At 44.9% G+C, this 13,909-nt stretch overlaps 1 protein-coding gene across 6 annotated transcripts in view; it reads left to right on the top strand.

Moving 5' to 3' along the window:
- The window catches only part of JMJD6 (jumonji domain containing 6, arginine demethylase and lysine hydroxylase), an 81,698-nt gene that overhangs the window by 44,436 nt on the left and 23,353 nt on the right, over positions 1–13,909 (top strand). For 3 of the 6 annotated variants that reach the window (XM_080993861.1, XM_080993863.1, XM_080993862.1), the window contains exons 7-8: positions 3,246–3,330; positions 4,881–4,941. In XM_080993861.1, the coding sequence (XP_080849987.1) occupies positions 3,246–3,330; positions 4,881–4,941 (146 nt within the window). The remainder of the gene's footprint in view (positions 1–3,245; positions 3,331–4,880; positions 4,942–13,909) is intronic. The other 3 variants (XR_013982440.1, XR_013982441.1, XR_013982442.1) reach the window with 1 other exon arrangement.

Here is a 13,909-nt window from a genome sequence, read left to right as displayed (position 1 = left end):
CCCCTTTAAATTTTTTTTGGGCATCCCAGGCAGTGGGGCCCTAAGCTATAGATTGTTTAGCTTAGAAGTACATCACTGGACTTGGAAGGAACCCAAACGGACTTCTCGCCCAATCCGATACAATCCAGGCATCACAGAGGAAGGTGCAACGTTCACATGAGATAGTTCAGCACCAAACTGTGCTTCCTGTTTTTGAGACTGCTTTCCATATTTCTGGTTGTGTGCTGAAGTGCAAGAAGGTCTCCCAGACAGATGTGCCATTAGGAAATGTCTTAAACCTCCGGCCCCGCTGTTCCAACACAGCAGAAAGCAGAAGTGAGGATTCCATGGTGCTCTATAATTCAAAGGAGCGCCCTATTCAGATGTTCTTGCTGTGCTCCACATGTTTAATGAATGACTGTAAGGCAGAAGGGGTGGTATTGCAGCAGCAGGCTCTCCCAACACCACACACACTTTCATTTTGCCCTATTCTGCAGTAAGGGATGATCTTTCCCTGACTTCATGCTGACTTTTGCTGGAGGAGGAAGGAATCAATAGTTTATTGGCACTGCCACAGCCATTCTCTTGCATTGCGGCATCACACATAACTGCAATGAAAACACTGGGAGTAGAGGAATTTCCCCTCCCAGCACTAAATGATGCAATTTCATTATTATTATTATTATTATTATTATTATTATTATTTTATTTTGCAGTGAAAACACTACCTTGTGGAAAGTCATTTGAATTCTCCAGTAACCAAGCAACAACTGCAGTTTAGTGCATGTGGCCCAAATGATCGTCTCTAGAAGTGATGATAACGAGCAAAAATTAGAACATTCCTGTGGATCCAGGGCTTTCTTATATTAACCCCGTTGCAAATATGACCATTTTGCTTTTGTTATGACTTGGGGAAATGATTCCCCGCCCCCTCCCACCATGATTAATTAAACTCGCTGTGATATCCTGTGAACCTCCTGCTCACCTGTGCCTCCAACCTTGCTGTGTTACTCTGTCAGGCAAACATGTAAAGCAAGTTCTACCAGGCCCTGAAAACTGCTGGATTCCTCCTGAGAAAGGCCATCTGCACTGCCCAGTTTTGGTTTTGTTGGGACATGCTTCGGAGAGAGGCGCTCTTACCATTGGCAAAGGAATAGAGAGATGAGATGGAAATATGTTGTGAACACCCCCCCCCCACCGCCACCGCCCCGGCCATATTATATGACCTCATGAAAAGATGTTCAGCACGAACAGTCCTGTACACAGCTTTTGGACAGCTGAAACGTACATCTTGATCTGTTAAAAATAATGGCCAAGGAACACCTGCTGATTAGAAGTCAGAACAGAAACCTGAAAAGGCAAGAGGGTCAGAAAATGGTTTAACTTTATCATAATGGTGAACATAACAAAAAAGGAGAGATTTCCTGGAATCACAGAATTGTAGAGTTGGAAGGGACCCTGAGGATCATCTAGTTCAACCCCCTGCAATGCAGGAATATGCAGTTCTCCCATACGGGGATCAAACCTGCAACCTTGGCATTATCAGTACCATGCTCTTACCAACTGAGCTATCCAGGCTAAAGCATTAATGGAAGCATATGTTTATTTTTAAACTGGTATTTTATACTTAGCAGAAGAGTCCCATTGGACTCTTTTCTGTGTGTGTTAATCCCACACATAGGCCCAGGCAGGCAGATGTCTGTCTAGATATCTAAAGTTCTCATTTGCTCTTCCAGAGTTCTATAATACTTCTTTTACTATATTGATATTCCACCGTTCTTGCATCATTGGATTGAAGGCAGCATACATTGGTTTCTGAGAAGGTCTCCACTCCTGCCCAGGCACTGACCAGACCCAGACTTACTTAGCTTCCATCTATCTTAGCTCTGTCTATTGGTCTAAACCTCTCCCTCATGCACACCCACCCACCAAGAGAGATGGGTAATAGAGAAAACACAGCAGTAGTGCAGATTTAAACGATCTTACAGGCTGGGTTCAAGGACCCAAACACTGATCACGACCACAGCATATATTTCAAGCACCATTGTATCACTTTAAGTCATGGGGAATCCTGGGAATTGTAGTCTGCTAAGGGTCCTAGGAATTGTAGGTCTGTGCAGTCAGCGCCCTCAAACTACAGTTCCAATAATTCTTTGAGGGAAGTCACGACTGTTAAAAGTGGTGTAATAGTGCTTTAGATGTATAGTGTAGATGGGAGAATAGTGGATGACATATTGCAGGGGTCAGCAAACTTTTTCAGCAGGGGGCTCATCCACTGTTCCTCAAACCTTGTGGGGCGGGCCCAGACTGTATTCTGAAGGGGGGAAAATGAACCAATTCCTATGCCCCACAAATAACCCAGAGATGCATTTTAAATAAAAGGACACATTCTACTCATGTAAAAACACGCTGTTTCCCGGACTGTCCATGGGCTGGATTAAGAAGGCGATTGGGCTGGATCTAGCCCCTAGGCCTTGGTTTGCCTACCCATGGCATAGTGCTCTATTGCATCCAGAAGATCAGATAACAACCCCCCATTCAAGGAGACAGAATTTCTCTGGTCTGGTCTGCCCCATCTATGCAAGACAACCAGACCAAGCCACCTTTCTGGCATTCCCTCTATGCATAAGAAAACCCCAGCTTGCTGGGTCACGCTTCTTCTCCCCACCCCAAATAAGGGCTGCTGAGAAATAAATGAATGAAGAGGCGAAAGCAGTTTCCATTTTTGGAAGCATGGACTAAAATAGACGTGTGTGTAGGAGATGCTGGCTCTGTGTGTGTGTGTCCAGCCGGTTGGTGAGTCAGAGACCAGAGAATGCGAGATGCACCCAAAAAGGATGGTGAATCGCACACATTCCTCAGCGGTGACACTTTCCATCCAGATCTGACCTCTGGGTAACAACAGCAAATTTCTGGTTTCTATGAAGCTGCTTTCTGAATTCCCAAGACCTTTCCTGCCGGGAGAGCGCTCCTGTTTTATCTCTCCTCTCTCCAAGCTCTTGACCCTGAGATGTCTGCAATAGCTCCCTTTGTCTCTTCTCCAACTTGACTCCATCTTCGTAATCGAGGCTGGCAGCCTCCCATGGCTCTTCCTCTAACACAAACACACACACACACACCATCATTTACAAATAGAGCAAATGGTAGCAACTGTAAAGGCCCTGTCCCATTGAATCAAGCATGGGAGATTAGATGAGGTAGGGAGGAGATGGGCGACAGGCCCACACACCATCTGGAGTCTGACTGGCTATTCCACTCCTCTCCAGGGATGCAGAGATACGGAGAGGGAATATGTGCTGCTGCTGCTGGCTGCCCTGTTATGCATTCCAGCACCTAAGTGTTAATGGAAAAGTAAGTGTGGGCGTGTGGTCATTTGTGTCTGTGGAAGGGGGACTAGCAGATTGAGCCACCAGCTTCTCCAGTGGCAAGAACTCGAAATCCAAACCCAAACAGAAAATCAGTGCAATAACAATTTCCTGAAGAATCCTAAGGATTGTAGTTTACTGAGGATGCTGAGAATTTGTGATTCTCCCTTTCACGGAACTGCATCACGGAAGAGAATTACTTTTCAACCTATGTATAGAACAGCAGGTCTTGTTCTGGGAATTTGCTAATACTGAGGTCCTCACTGTGGTAATAATAATAATAATAATAATAATAATAATAATACATTATGTATACCCCCCATCTAGCTGGGTATAAATAATAATTTTATTTGTATGCCTCCTTTCCACAGTTCAAAGCATACACGAGGAAGCTTACCATGTGAAAAAAATTACATTACTACGTAACAAAAGTAGTTATAAACAATAAGTAAAGCATTGAAAAATACACAACCAAACTCAACCACTTCCACATACATCACAACAAGATCTAAAATAAAGTTACAAAAAACCAACAGTGATAACTGAACCGTCCCTCCCAACAACACCCCAGCCCAAGAGTCTGTTTAGCAGCCTCAGCTTTTGTAGTTGGAGTCAGTCAGGACCCCACACTCCCAGGCCGGTGGAAAAATCCTGCAAGGCAGAGAGCAGGTCTTCCAGGACTCACAGCCAAGATGGTCTCTGGCTCCTCAGCAGCCTCAGCTTTTGTAGCTGGAGCACCATCAGGCATCCCCCTCCCCTTGGTGTTTGCCAAGCCCCCTGCCTCTGAACATGTGCAGGCACGCTGCAGATGCTCAGAGGTTCTGTGCTGTGTGTGTGTGTGTGTGTGTGTGTGTAGGCATGACCAAAGATGGAATGAGGTGGATCAAAATGAACATGCTTAACCTAGAAGGGGTGGGTCTATAAATCAAAGACCAAAGTTTCCTGCAAGCATTTTCCCCCCCTTTTATAATAGAGGTCTTTTCTTTTGTCACACACATAAGCTGCCACCAGAAAAGAATCAGGCTCCCACCTTCTCCTGGAATATGTATGCATGCCTTATTAACACAGGACAGGAAGTGGATAAATAACATTTTAAAATAGAATGTACATGCCAGCCAATTCAAGTTTTAAAGAGGGCAATTTTAAGGGAAAAAAGCGCTTAATGAATTCCCTGTGCCAAAAAAAGGTGTCATTCATTTTTAAATTTATTTTTCTCTCTTAACCATCTTGTGCAAACCATTTTTACGTGTGCTGTGAGTATAAGTTGCATGAATTTCTATCATGCATTTATAAGCCTTTAAATTCCATCTTCCGGCGCCTGTTCCTCTGAAGAGCAATGGGGAAGAAAGTGTAAATGAATTTAAGATTTATTTAATGGAAGATGCCTTTCAGTGAGATCCAACTAAAATTCTATCTTTGAGCTATTATGCCTATGATTCCCTTGTGATTCTGCAGTGTGCTGCTCTGTTTGTTTTGTAGGGAGGTCTTGCCGCCAGCATCTTTACAACAGATTTATGTTTAATTCCTCTGTTCCAGGAAGAAGATCAGGAATCAGAAAATGAGAAACTAGTGGTGAGGGAACCTGAGACTGAAGATGGTAAGTCTGGGGATGCGTGATGGCTGGAGGGAGAAACGTTGGCGATAAAAGACTGCAAAGAGCATCATTTAGTCTGGAGACCATCATTTTTTAATGTTCTTAATGTAAGACTGGAAGAAAGCCATTTTTAAAATTTATTTTGTTTGAAATTCTTAACCATTAGAGGCTGTGACAGAGCAAAAAGGGCAATTTTAAAATGGAATGCACATTCCAGTTAGTGCAAGGTTTTGTATGTGGATTTTCACTTGTGAAAATCAGAGCCAAACTGAAAATGTGAACATTAGAGTAAGATGCCTTATATTTCAGTAGACTGCAGTTCTAGGGAAAACTAGACAAATGCCACAATGCGTTGCCACTTGGTTGGTTTTCCTGCTGATTTTCCTGACTCTCTTTTGTAATCCAGTTTCTAAATGTTAGTCGATTCAGTTCCAATCATAACGTAAACAAAGTACATTTTAAATGTGTATACACCTACATGTAAATTAGCACTAGAGAGAGAGATGGCAGCTTCCCATTGTTTCTTACTTTAGGAATTCTTCTGTCTGTTGATTCCAACTTCTGTAGTCACACCTACCTACCCCACAGCCTTACCTGAACTGCTTCCTTATTTCTGGCCCTCTAAGCAACCTTGGGGAAATAGGCGCATTTCTGAAAATATGAGGCTTGCCTTCCACCTCTATCTGGCTTTGTTGCACAAGAAGATTGTGCAGTGCATTGTGGGAATATCTCTCCATCATATTTAAATGTGAACAGAAAGCTCCATAGTGGCACACCTCAGCCATAGTACCCTTAGATTAAAAGCAAACAATATCTGCATCCCTACTAAATCAGGGATGACATACACACCTGGGTGGGATTTGATGGCTTATTATTGGATGCGAACTCACCCCTTGCGATACAATGGAAGGGGCTGACAAAGAACTCTGGCGCTGACAATCGGAATCCGGCAAGTTCTACACTTTCGTCCTCTCCCCTCTGAGCCAGCAAAGATGAAAATCCAGGTGGCTTTCACTTTTCATTTCCAGTTCTCTCCTATATTAGCAGAGGTGGGGGGAAAGCCAGAGAGGGAGGACTAAAGCAGCCTGGCAAGAACCCTGCTTCTTGAAGGATGTGAATTGGAGAGTCTGAGCCCAGTTATAAGGCGGTCTGATGACGGGCTAAGGCAAGGCTGTCACATCCTATAAATAAGGCCTCCGGTGAAGAAGTCCTGGGCATTGCATTCACTCTCCCATCCCTTCTGGGGGAGGGTAGAGGATTAGCTGCCTGCCCCCCAAGCAGCTGCTTCCTCCTCCTGATTATCAGGCTGTTAATTCTTTTCAGAGGAGATGCAAAGCAGGGGGAAGAACAAAAGACAAGCCGGGGATTTGTCAATGAAACCTTGTAAGAAGAAGATTGTCAAATTAGCACAGTGTGTCCACCAGTTGTATCAGCTGGCATCCTTCACGTTCATGAAAATACTAGGCAATTTATATTAATTGCAGGCGTTTTAGACGCGGACCTCCTGCAAATGGTGTCCCCCCACCCCCAATCACAAGAGCAGACCTCAGCATGGAACAAATTGCACATCTGAAACGATAATACATTTAAAAATAAAGCAGAACGCTAGCGTGGAAGCGTAGTTCACCAACACACGACCTTTGCCATTCAGCACAGATCTGCTTTCTATTTCTGCCTCCACCTACCCTTGCTTTACAACAACTTTGGAAGCCGGGCCTAGAGCTCCTTGCCAGATCTGGAGGGCATCTCTGAAGAGGTTCAAATGGAGCCCTGTTTAAGTGATTAGTCCATCAGTTGATTTGCAAATGATTAATTGACTAATTGGGGAACCCAGCGTAAAGCAAGGCAGACAGAAACATGTGTGCCTTGAGGCCTTTCCAGCTAAATTTGAAAGAAAAAAACCCCTCTGTATTTTATGCCATGATCCAGCACCAGCGGCTCAAATTCCAGTGTCCAGTTAGGGTTGCCAACTTTTCAACTGGCCCTTGTAGCTGTGCTTTCAGCAGTGCTGCGATCTGCGCTAATTGGCAGGTGGTTCCTGCAGTTCAAGCAATAGGAACACGCCAGATTTACTGGGGGTTGCTTTTGCAGTTGGCAAGCCTGATAATCTTACTGAAATGTAACTGGGGCACTGGGCTTGGCTTACTTTAAAAAGTGCTGTATTACTTTTCAGGGTTGGAGGATCATTTGAGGAAGTTTACAGAAAGCTGTCACAGTGCTGTTTGCAACTTGTCTGGTGGTTACAGCAAGTGGGACACATCCTTGTCCCACTTTCTTGCTGTCCCTCGAGGCCCCATGTCACAGCAACAATCCTATTGGCTCAGGAGGATTACACTTATCACCCTTATAAACAATCTTTAATCCTCACAAACCATGTCCGCAAGGCAGGGGGAGTGATTATCATCCCTGTTTTATAGTGCCATTTGCTGGCGCTCACACAGCAAGACGTGTGTTTTTTTAAGAAATAAGAAGTGGAGCTGCCACATTTCTTTATAGGCACTGCTCCTGTGCCTTTAACAGCAGTCTGGCACACAAGACGCTAAGCAGGTGAATCCTTTCCTTTCATTTTATCTCTGCACCAGGAAAGGTTTTGCTGGTTAAAGGCACAGGAGGAAGGCCAGTTTAAAGAGGGGGGAAAACATAAGAAAATGCCTTAAACTGGGTGAAACCAATTATCTAGACCAATATTGTGTATTCTGACTGGCAGCAGTTTTTGAGGTCTTTTGAGATCACTATCTGATCCTTTAAGGGAAACAAAATTGGAACTAGAGATTTTCTGCAAAGCATGTCCTTTGCTGTAGAGCTATGATCCTTTCACACACAAAAGTATTGCCTACTGTATTGTATCTTCCCAACCTTTATATCTTCCTGTATGCATACAAATGTAATGTGTAGTCCTGAATAATAGTTGTGTCCGGTGTAGCTTGTCCTCATCTTGTAGCACCTACGAAACAAAGCCCAGGAGGAGGCTGGCACTAGGTTTCCAGATGGACTGTAAAGTTGCATGCCAAAGCATTTAACAGTACCAGCGGCTGAATTTCTGCCTGCTCCATAGCTTTTAAAGTCCTGCCAAAAGGTGGAAGCTCTAGATAAACAAAGCACAGAGCCAATGCAGACAGTGGACCTCTCCTGGCGTCCTTTTTACTGTGCGTTCATGATGGCATCGGGGTGGTTATACCCAGTAGTGTTTGTGCCTGCAAAAATATTGTGGTGCTTCGTTTCCAATTGGTGCGTGCCCCTTAGCTTCCTGCCAACATCCTGTAACTCTTTGTACCACAAACGTTCCAGCTTCATTTGTTCTTTGCCCTCGCTTTCGTCGCAGCACTATATGCTCCTCCAGAAAGCAGTCATGCAATAACACTGGGGGATTATCACAGAACGGCCGAGAAAGCAGAAGGGTGGGTGGGTGGTTCAGTCCACCACCACTTTCATTGCACCAGTGGCATGTCGCAGAATACACCAGCAAAACACCACCAGTCTGGCCCTGTGAGGGCGAGGTTTCTAAGAGCAATACTAGAGACTAGTAGCCAACCAGAGCTCTGACTTGAGGCTACAGAGCTATTTTATTCATCTAGTAAGGCTCAGAGGTGATTTTTAGGGTGATCAGATGCAAAGGAGGACAGGGACCTTTAACCATGTGTAAAAGTGGGAAGCATTTCCCCCCAGCAGGTGCAGTCTGTCTTGCGAAGGTAAGAAAAGCTGCACCTCCTGAAATTTCCACACTTGCACAAAAGGTTCAGGAGCCCAGTCTTCCTTCCCATCTGGCTTGTCCAATTCCCTGATACTACATATGTATGCAGACACACCTGAATAGGCATCACTGAGTGAAAATAAGAAAGGTGCATCATCGATCTCCAGCTCTGCATCCAACATTGATTAAGGGACTTCCAAATTAAAGAAAGAAGCTAGAAGGAAAACTATTACTGTCCTAAGAGGAGGCGACATGATCCCTGGGTGTGTTGGAATTTATTCATTTCACGAACCTGCGATACCATTTACTGGAATAGCTTAAAATATCCATGTAAAATGCCAATAGCAGTTAGTGGAGGCAGACAGGATTCCAAGGCTTGGGGAACTTGAGGTCATACAAAATCTTTGCCATATGGGACTCTGGTGCTGCGGCTGTCTCGGTTCATACACTCGTCCCCTCCCAACCACGAAGAAAGGTATTATATAATTCAGGCGTATTAATAGAATTGGGAAGGCCAAGAAGGTGAGGCCCCTGGCAACCATGTGGGAATTGAATTGTTAGCCAGCAAATTTTGTACTTCGCTAATGCATTTTTCGCCCCTGCCTGCAGCATCCAGCCTTCTGAGTGTTTCTCTGACGTAAATGGATGCCTCTCTCCGCAGTTCCCATCTTTGTGGAAGAGTGCCCATTATTATAGTTCAACTACTTTCTCTTTCCTCTTTCCTTTTTCTTTTGCAATCTTACTCAGGGTTCGCTTCTTCTTCTACTTCTTTTCAGCAATGTGAACTTAAGTCTGCTTCCAGACAGATTCAGCAGGAGATTTCCGCCTCATTTTAGCACTGCAGTCTTGTGCTTCATCAGATTTGGGCAGCAAGGCTGCCCACTTCAGTGTTGCTGATCAAATACGTAGTGCTGCAGTATCAAATATCAATATTATTTTATCATATTTGATTCCTGAACTCTATGGATATGAATATGGATATGGACTCAGTATCACTTCATTTCAAAAGTACCAGGTCCATGTAGATTTAGGAGCTGATATACTTTAAGTGTTTTGTAGACTGCATATAGCAGGAGATGAATGACTTGGCAAATCTGCCACTGACTTTGCACGCTGAATGTTAGAAACCAAAGCTTCATGTTTCACATCCTCTTATCTATCAGGGTGCAGCCAGAAATGAAGCTTTCAACAAGCTGAGACTGCCCCCACCCCAAGCATCCCTCTCCATCTTCCTTAAAGGTGTGCCATTGCCACACAAGAATCTCTAGTAAGCTATAGGATTCACAGGTTTAAAACTTGGAAATGAGTCCTATCAAACTACAGTGGACGCTTGGGTTGCGAACGTGATCCGTGCGATTCGGCGCTTCTGCACATGCGCAAAGCGTGATTTAGTGCTTTTGCACATGCGTGCGCGCCGAATCCCGGAAGTAACCCATTCCAGTACTTCCGGCTTTCAGCGGTCTGTAACCCAAAAAAAACACAACCTGAAGCATCTGTAACCCGAGGTATGACTGTAATTGGGATGACTTTCTGAGAAAATGACCTGCATAGGATCAGATTGTGAGGAAGATAGGATGGAAAAGCATTTAAAGTTCTCTATTTTGTTAAAATAATAAAAAAATAACTTCATGGAAGAAGATGACCTTTTGAGGCAGAGTCCCATGGCATCTGGCAGGCTCATGATGGGGTGGGTGAGGGCAAAGGAGTGAGTTTAGCAAAATGCCTTTTAAAATTGTATTTCCAGCTGCTTTGTTTAAAGTAGGTCATTCCACTCCTCTTACATATTTTGCAACAAGTCTCATGCCCAGAACTTGAAAAGTGTTTCCTGTAGTTTGCTGGAGGCAGGGAAGATATAAATATTGGTAGGCATTTTCATTTCAGCCCAATTCCTATGAACACTTGGAAAGCTTGCTTTGCCATATTTAGAATTCTTTACTGCATCTATGGATAATTTAAACTTAGGTTATGTAGGGGTTGCAGGTGCTTCCAGACTGTTGTTATTTTTGAGGGAGACTCTGCCACAAATTCAGGTTGCCACAAATATTTGAATGGGAGGTCTCATGCAACAAACCCGCTTCCCTAAAAGTTTGGACTTTTTGCAATAAGGAAAGTGAGGGATAACACGTGCTTCGAGGCAACATCATCTAACCTCCCTGCAGACAAATCAGAACGAATGCATATTAAATAGTGAACATTGTCTAATCAGAATAAATGCTCAATAAATCAGGATGAACGCTCAATAAACAGGTAATGTGGAAGGACCCACAGAGATTAAATGAAGAAGCTCTCACAGAAGAAGTAAAAACTAGAGAAATAAGAATTAAGTTGCAAGCATGGATAGTTGACCATCGACTTTGTTCAGTAAACTTTCATTATTGTTTGAAGCAACTGCAGCAGCTTTAGCGCAGATTGATCACTCTGAAAGTGTTTTATTTTTCATTTTTGTTCTGAAATGACATGTTATGTTGATGGTCACTCATCATCTACCATCTGAATGCCAGAGCATCAGGACTCGCCCCCCAGCCCTATCCTCTTCCATTTGTGTCTGGGCAGCTAGATCTAGCTGCATCCTATCCAGCTTCATCCTACCCTCCCAACAGCATTAGAGCAGGGGTGGAGGAATCTGCGGCTGCGGCTGACGGAAGTCCAACGTCGTCGGGAGAAGCAAAAGTTCCCCATCCCTGCACTACAGACAGGAGCCTTCCATGCATGCAGTTGAGGGGAAGCCATTTGCCTCAGGTGGCAGATCCCTCCCCCTCTCTGCCCCTGCACCTGCCATTGTGCCACTGTCAGTCCTGCTGGGGCTTCAGCTGTGCCACCAACCCAACGACTGTGTCGCTGCGCCCACTGCCCCTGTATTGCAGTGGCAGCACAGGTACAGCTGCAGATGAGGGTACAGTTGCAGTAATGCAGCTGGCAGCAGTGTAGGGGCCGTGGCCGAGGCAGGGAGGGGACCAGGATCTGTGGGTGGGGGGCGCCATTGTGCGGATGGGGACAGCATCGTCGTATTTTGCCTGCAGTGGCAACATGTCTCAGGCCGGCCCTGACTATGGAAAGAAGTGGAAGAAAGAGGTCCTTGGTAGATTCACCAGCTATTATAGCATGCCTGTTCACCTTTTTATTCAGTCAGCCAGGCTTTCCTCCAGGATGCCCCAACTCCATTCCAGTCCCCCCATATCCAGTTTTATATTGTTGCTGTTTTGTTCCTCCATCCCCAACAGACTGTCAGCATTTTGTGGTCGATGAGCACGCTCGGTGCTATTTCTTTTTTAAAAAATTGGCCTGTATTCCGTGCACTTTTCCACTGCTGGTTTGTGGATATGTGTACACACAACAACATCAGCCTCAATCAACAGCTCTCCTGTAGTTTCTTGAGAAATACTGAGTTTTGATGCTTTTCCTCTCAAACCAGCTTTGATCCTATTTGAAAACGTAACCGTATGAAGGCTTCCACACACGCTCTCTGTCCACTGTTGTGAACTCACACGGTGGGCAACTTGGAAACACACACACACACACAGCTATATACAGTGACATGCAAATGTGATTTGAAATGCAACGAGGTGGGGACGACCTGGCTGCTTTTAAAGCTGGCCTTTTTGTATTTATTGCAGTCCTTCCTCTGAGCATATACTCTCTCTTGTCCAAGCATATTCTAATTCATTACACTTCCCTTTTGGCACACCGGCACTCTCACCTGAACATCAGCAACAGAGGGAATGATTGCAAAGTGACCTTAGGTTTCTGTTACTCCTTCCACAAGAGGCAACTGAAAATATCATGGCCTCCCTGGACATTCCACTGGGAATGAAAACAAACAAAACTCTGTACTTCGGAGCTTTCTGAATATGCCGGTGGCCAGGCTAACTCTAAGTACAGAAACAACAAATCCTTTCTCCGTTCCTTATTCAATTCCTTTCATAAATCGTGGCGTTACTGCTGATTTCTCTCAATGGATGGTCTCGGTAGCATTTATCCAGGAACTCCAGGATCAGTGACCCATTAAAGCGCCTTTTCAAGCTCTCTGGTAGTGTGTGATAATTAAATGAGCTGAAGTTCTGCACACTTCCAGTCGATCAGACTTGTGTGGCTGCCATTGTCAGGGGAGACTGTTGGTTTTTCCATGAGGGGAAATGAGATTTCATGAAGCTTCACTTTCCTCAAGGCTGCTGAGCCAAGGCTTTGCTGTTCAGGGTGGTTGCTGTTGCTGAAAGTGTGTGGCCTATGGGAAGGGAGTGAATTTGCATAGTGCTGTTTTCCAGTATTTTTACTCCAATGCTGCATGCAAACTTCATAGTTTACCTCTACCTTTTGTGGGCTGCTCTTTCTTCTCAGTCCCAGAAAATATATGCTATGGAGCTGGTTGGCATTATACCCAGTTTTCCCTCCTTGTGTCCCAGTACATACTTTAGTTATCCACAGATTGCTTCAGAAAGTATAGTTTCTGAGGATGACCGATCCAAAATAGAGGAGGGAGACTGAAGCATGGGTATGACAGAAGGGTCCAGGAATTTTTACTTCTGCATATATAGGTCTGGCAGATGGATTCCCCCCTACCTTGAGGTAAGTAGTTTTCTCAGGTGGTTTGAACTGGGGGATAGAGCAATATGGAGGGTATTAAATGTAGGGGTTGAGCCAGAGAAGTGGTAGCTAAAGGGATGCCCTTGATATGTTGGACTCCAGCTTCCATCAGCCCCAACCAACATGATCATTAGTCAAGGATGATGGGAGCTGTGATCCAGCAACATCTGAAGAGCACCTGCATTGGCTATATCTGAGGCAGAGCTTTGAGCACTGCCACTTTTGGGAGGTGGGGGTGAGCAACCACCTCTATGACTCTTAACTGGTGCCACAATTGGTTAATGAATTGATTAATTGGTTGAAGCAGAAATTTAATTCCTGCCCTTTTACCTGACACCATCAGAATTCCATACGGTTGGCTCAGCACGGGGCCTTTCTCTTTGGCAGTTGGGCTCATACTATCACCTGAAGCCACTGGGGGTGGGGGGCGGCGCAAGGCAGCCTAGGTGGCTCTGAGGGAAACCCTGGGGCGCTTCCTCCCCATCTGTTCCCGACCCCTCCCCAAAGACAAGCACCGCTCGGAGCAGTAATACAAACAGCATGACAATTCCTCATGAAGATGTATCGCTGGAGATGCGCAAAGCGCTGTTTGGCTCTTTCCAAATGAGATGCAAATTGCCGACAGCATGTCATTATGCTGATGGCATGACATTAGCATATACAAATGAAGCAGCGGTCCTTCAGCTCCTGATGAGTTGC

This window comes from Podarcis pityusensis (genome assembly GCF_964106645.2).
Source record: "Podarcis pityusensis genome assembly, chromosome: 2".
Classification (NCBI taxonomy): domain Eukaryota; kingdom Metazoa; phylum Chordata; class Lepidosauria; order Squamata; family Lacertidae; genus Podarcis; species Podarcis pityusensis.
Note: the sequence above shows the minus strand (reverse complement) of the source record. Positions and strands in the feature narration are given on the sequence as shown.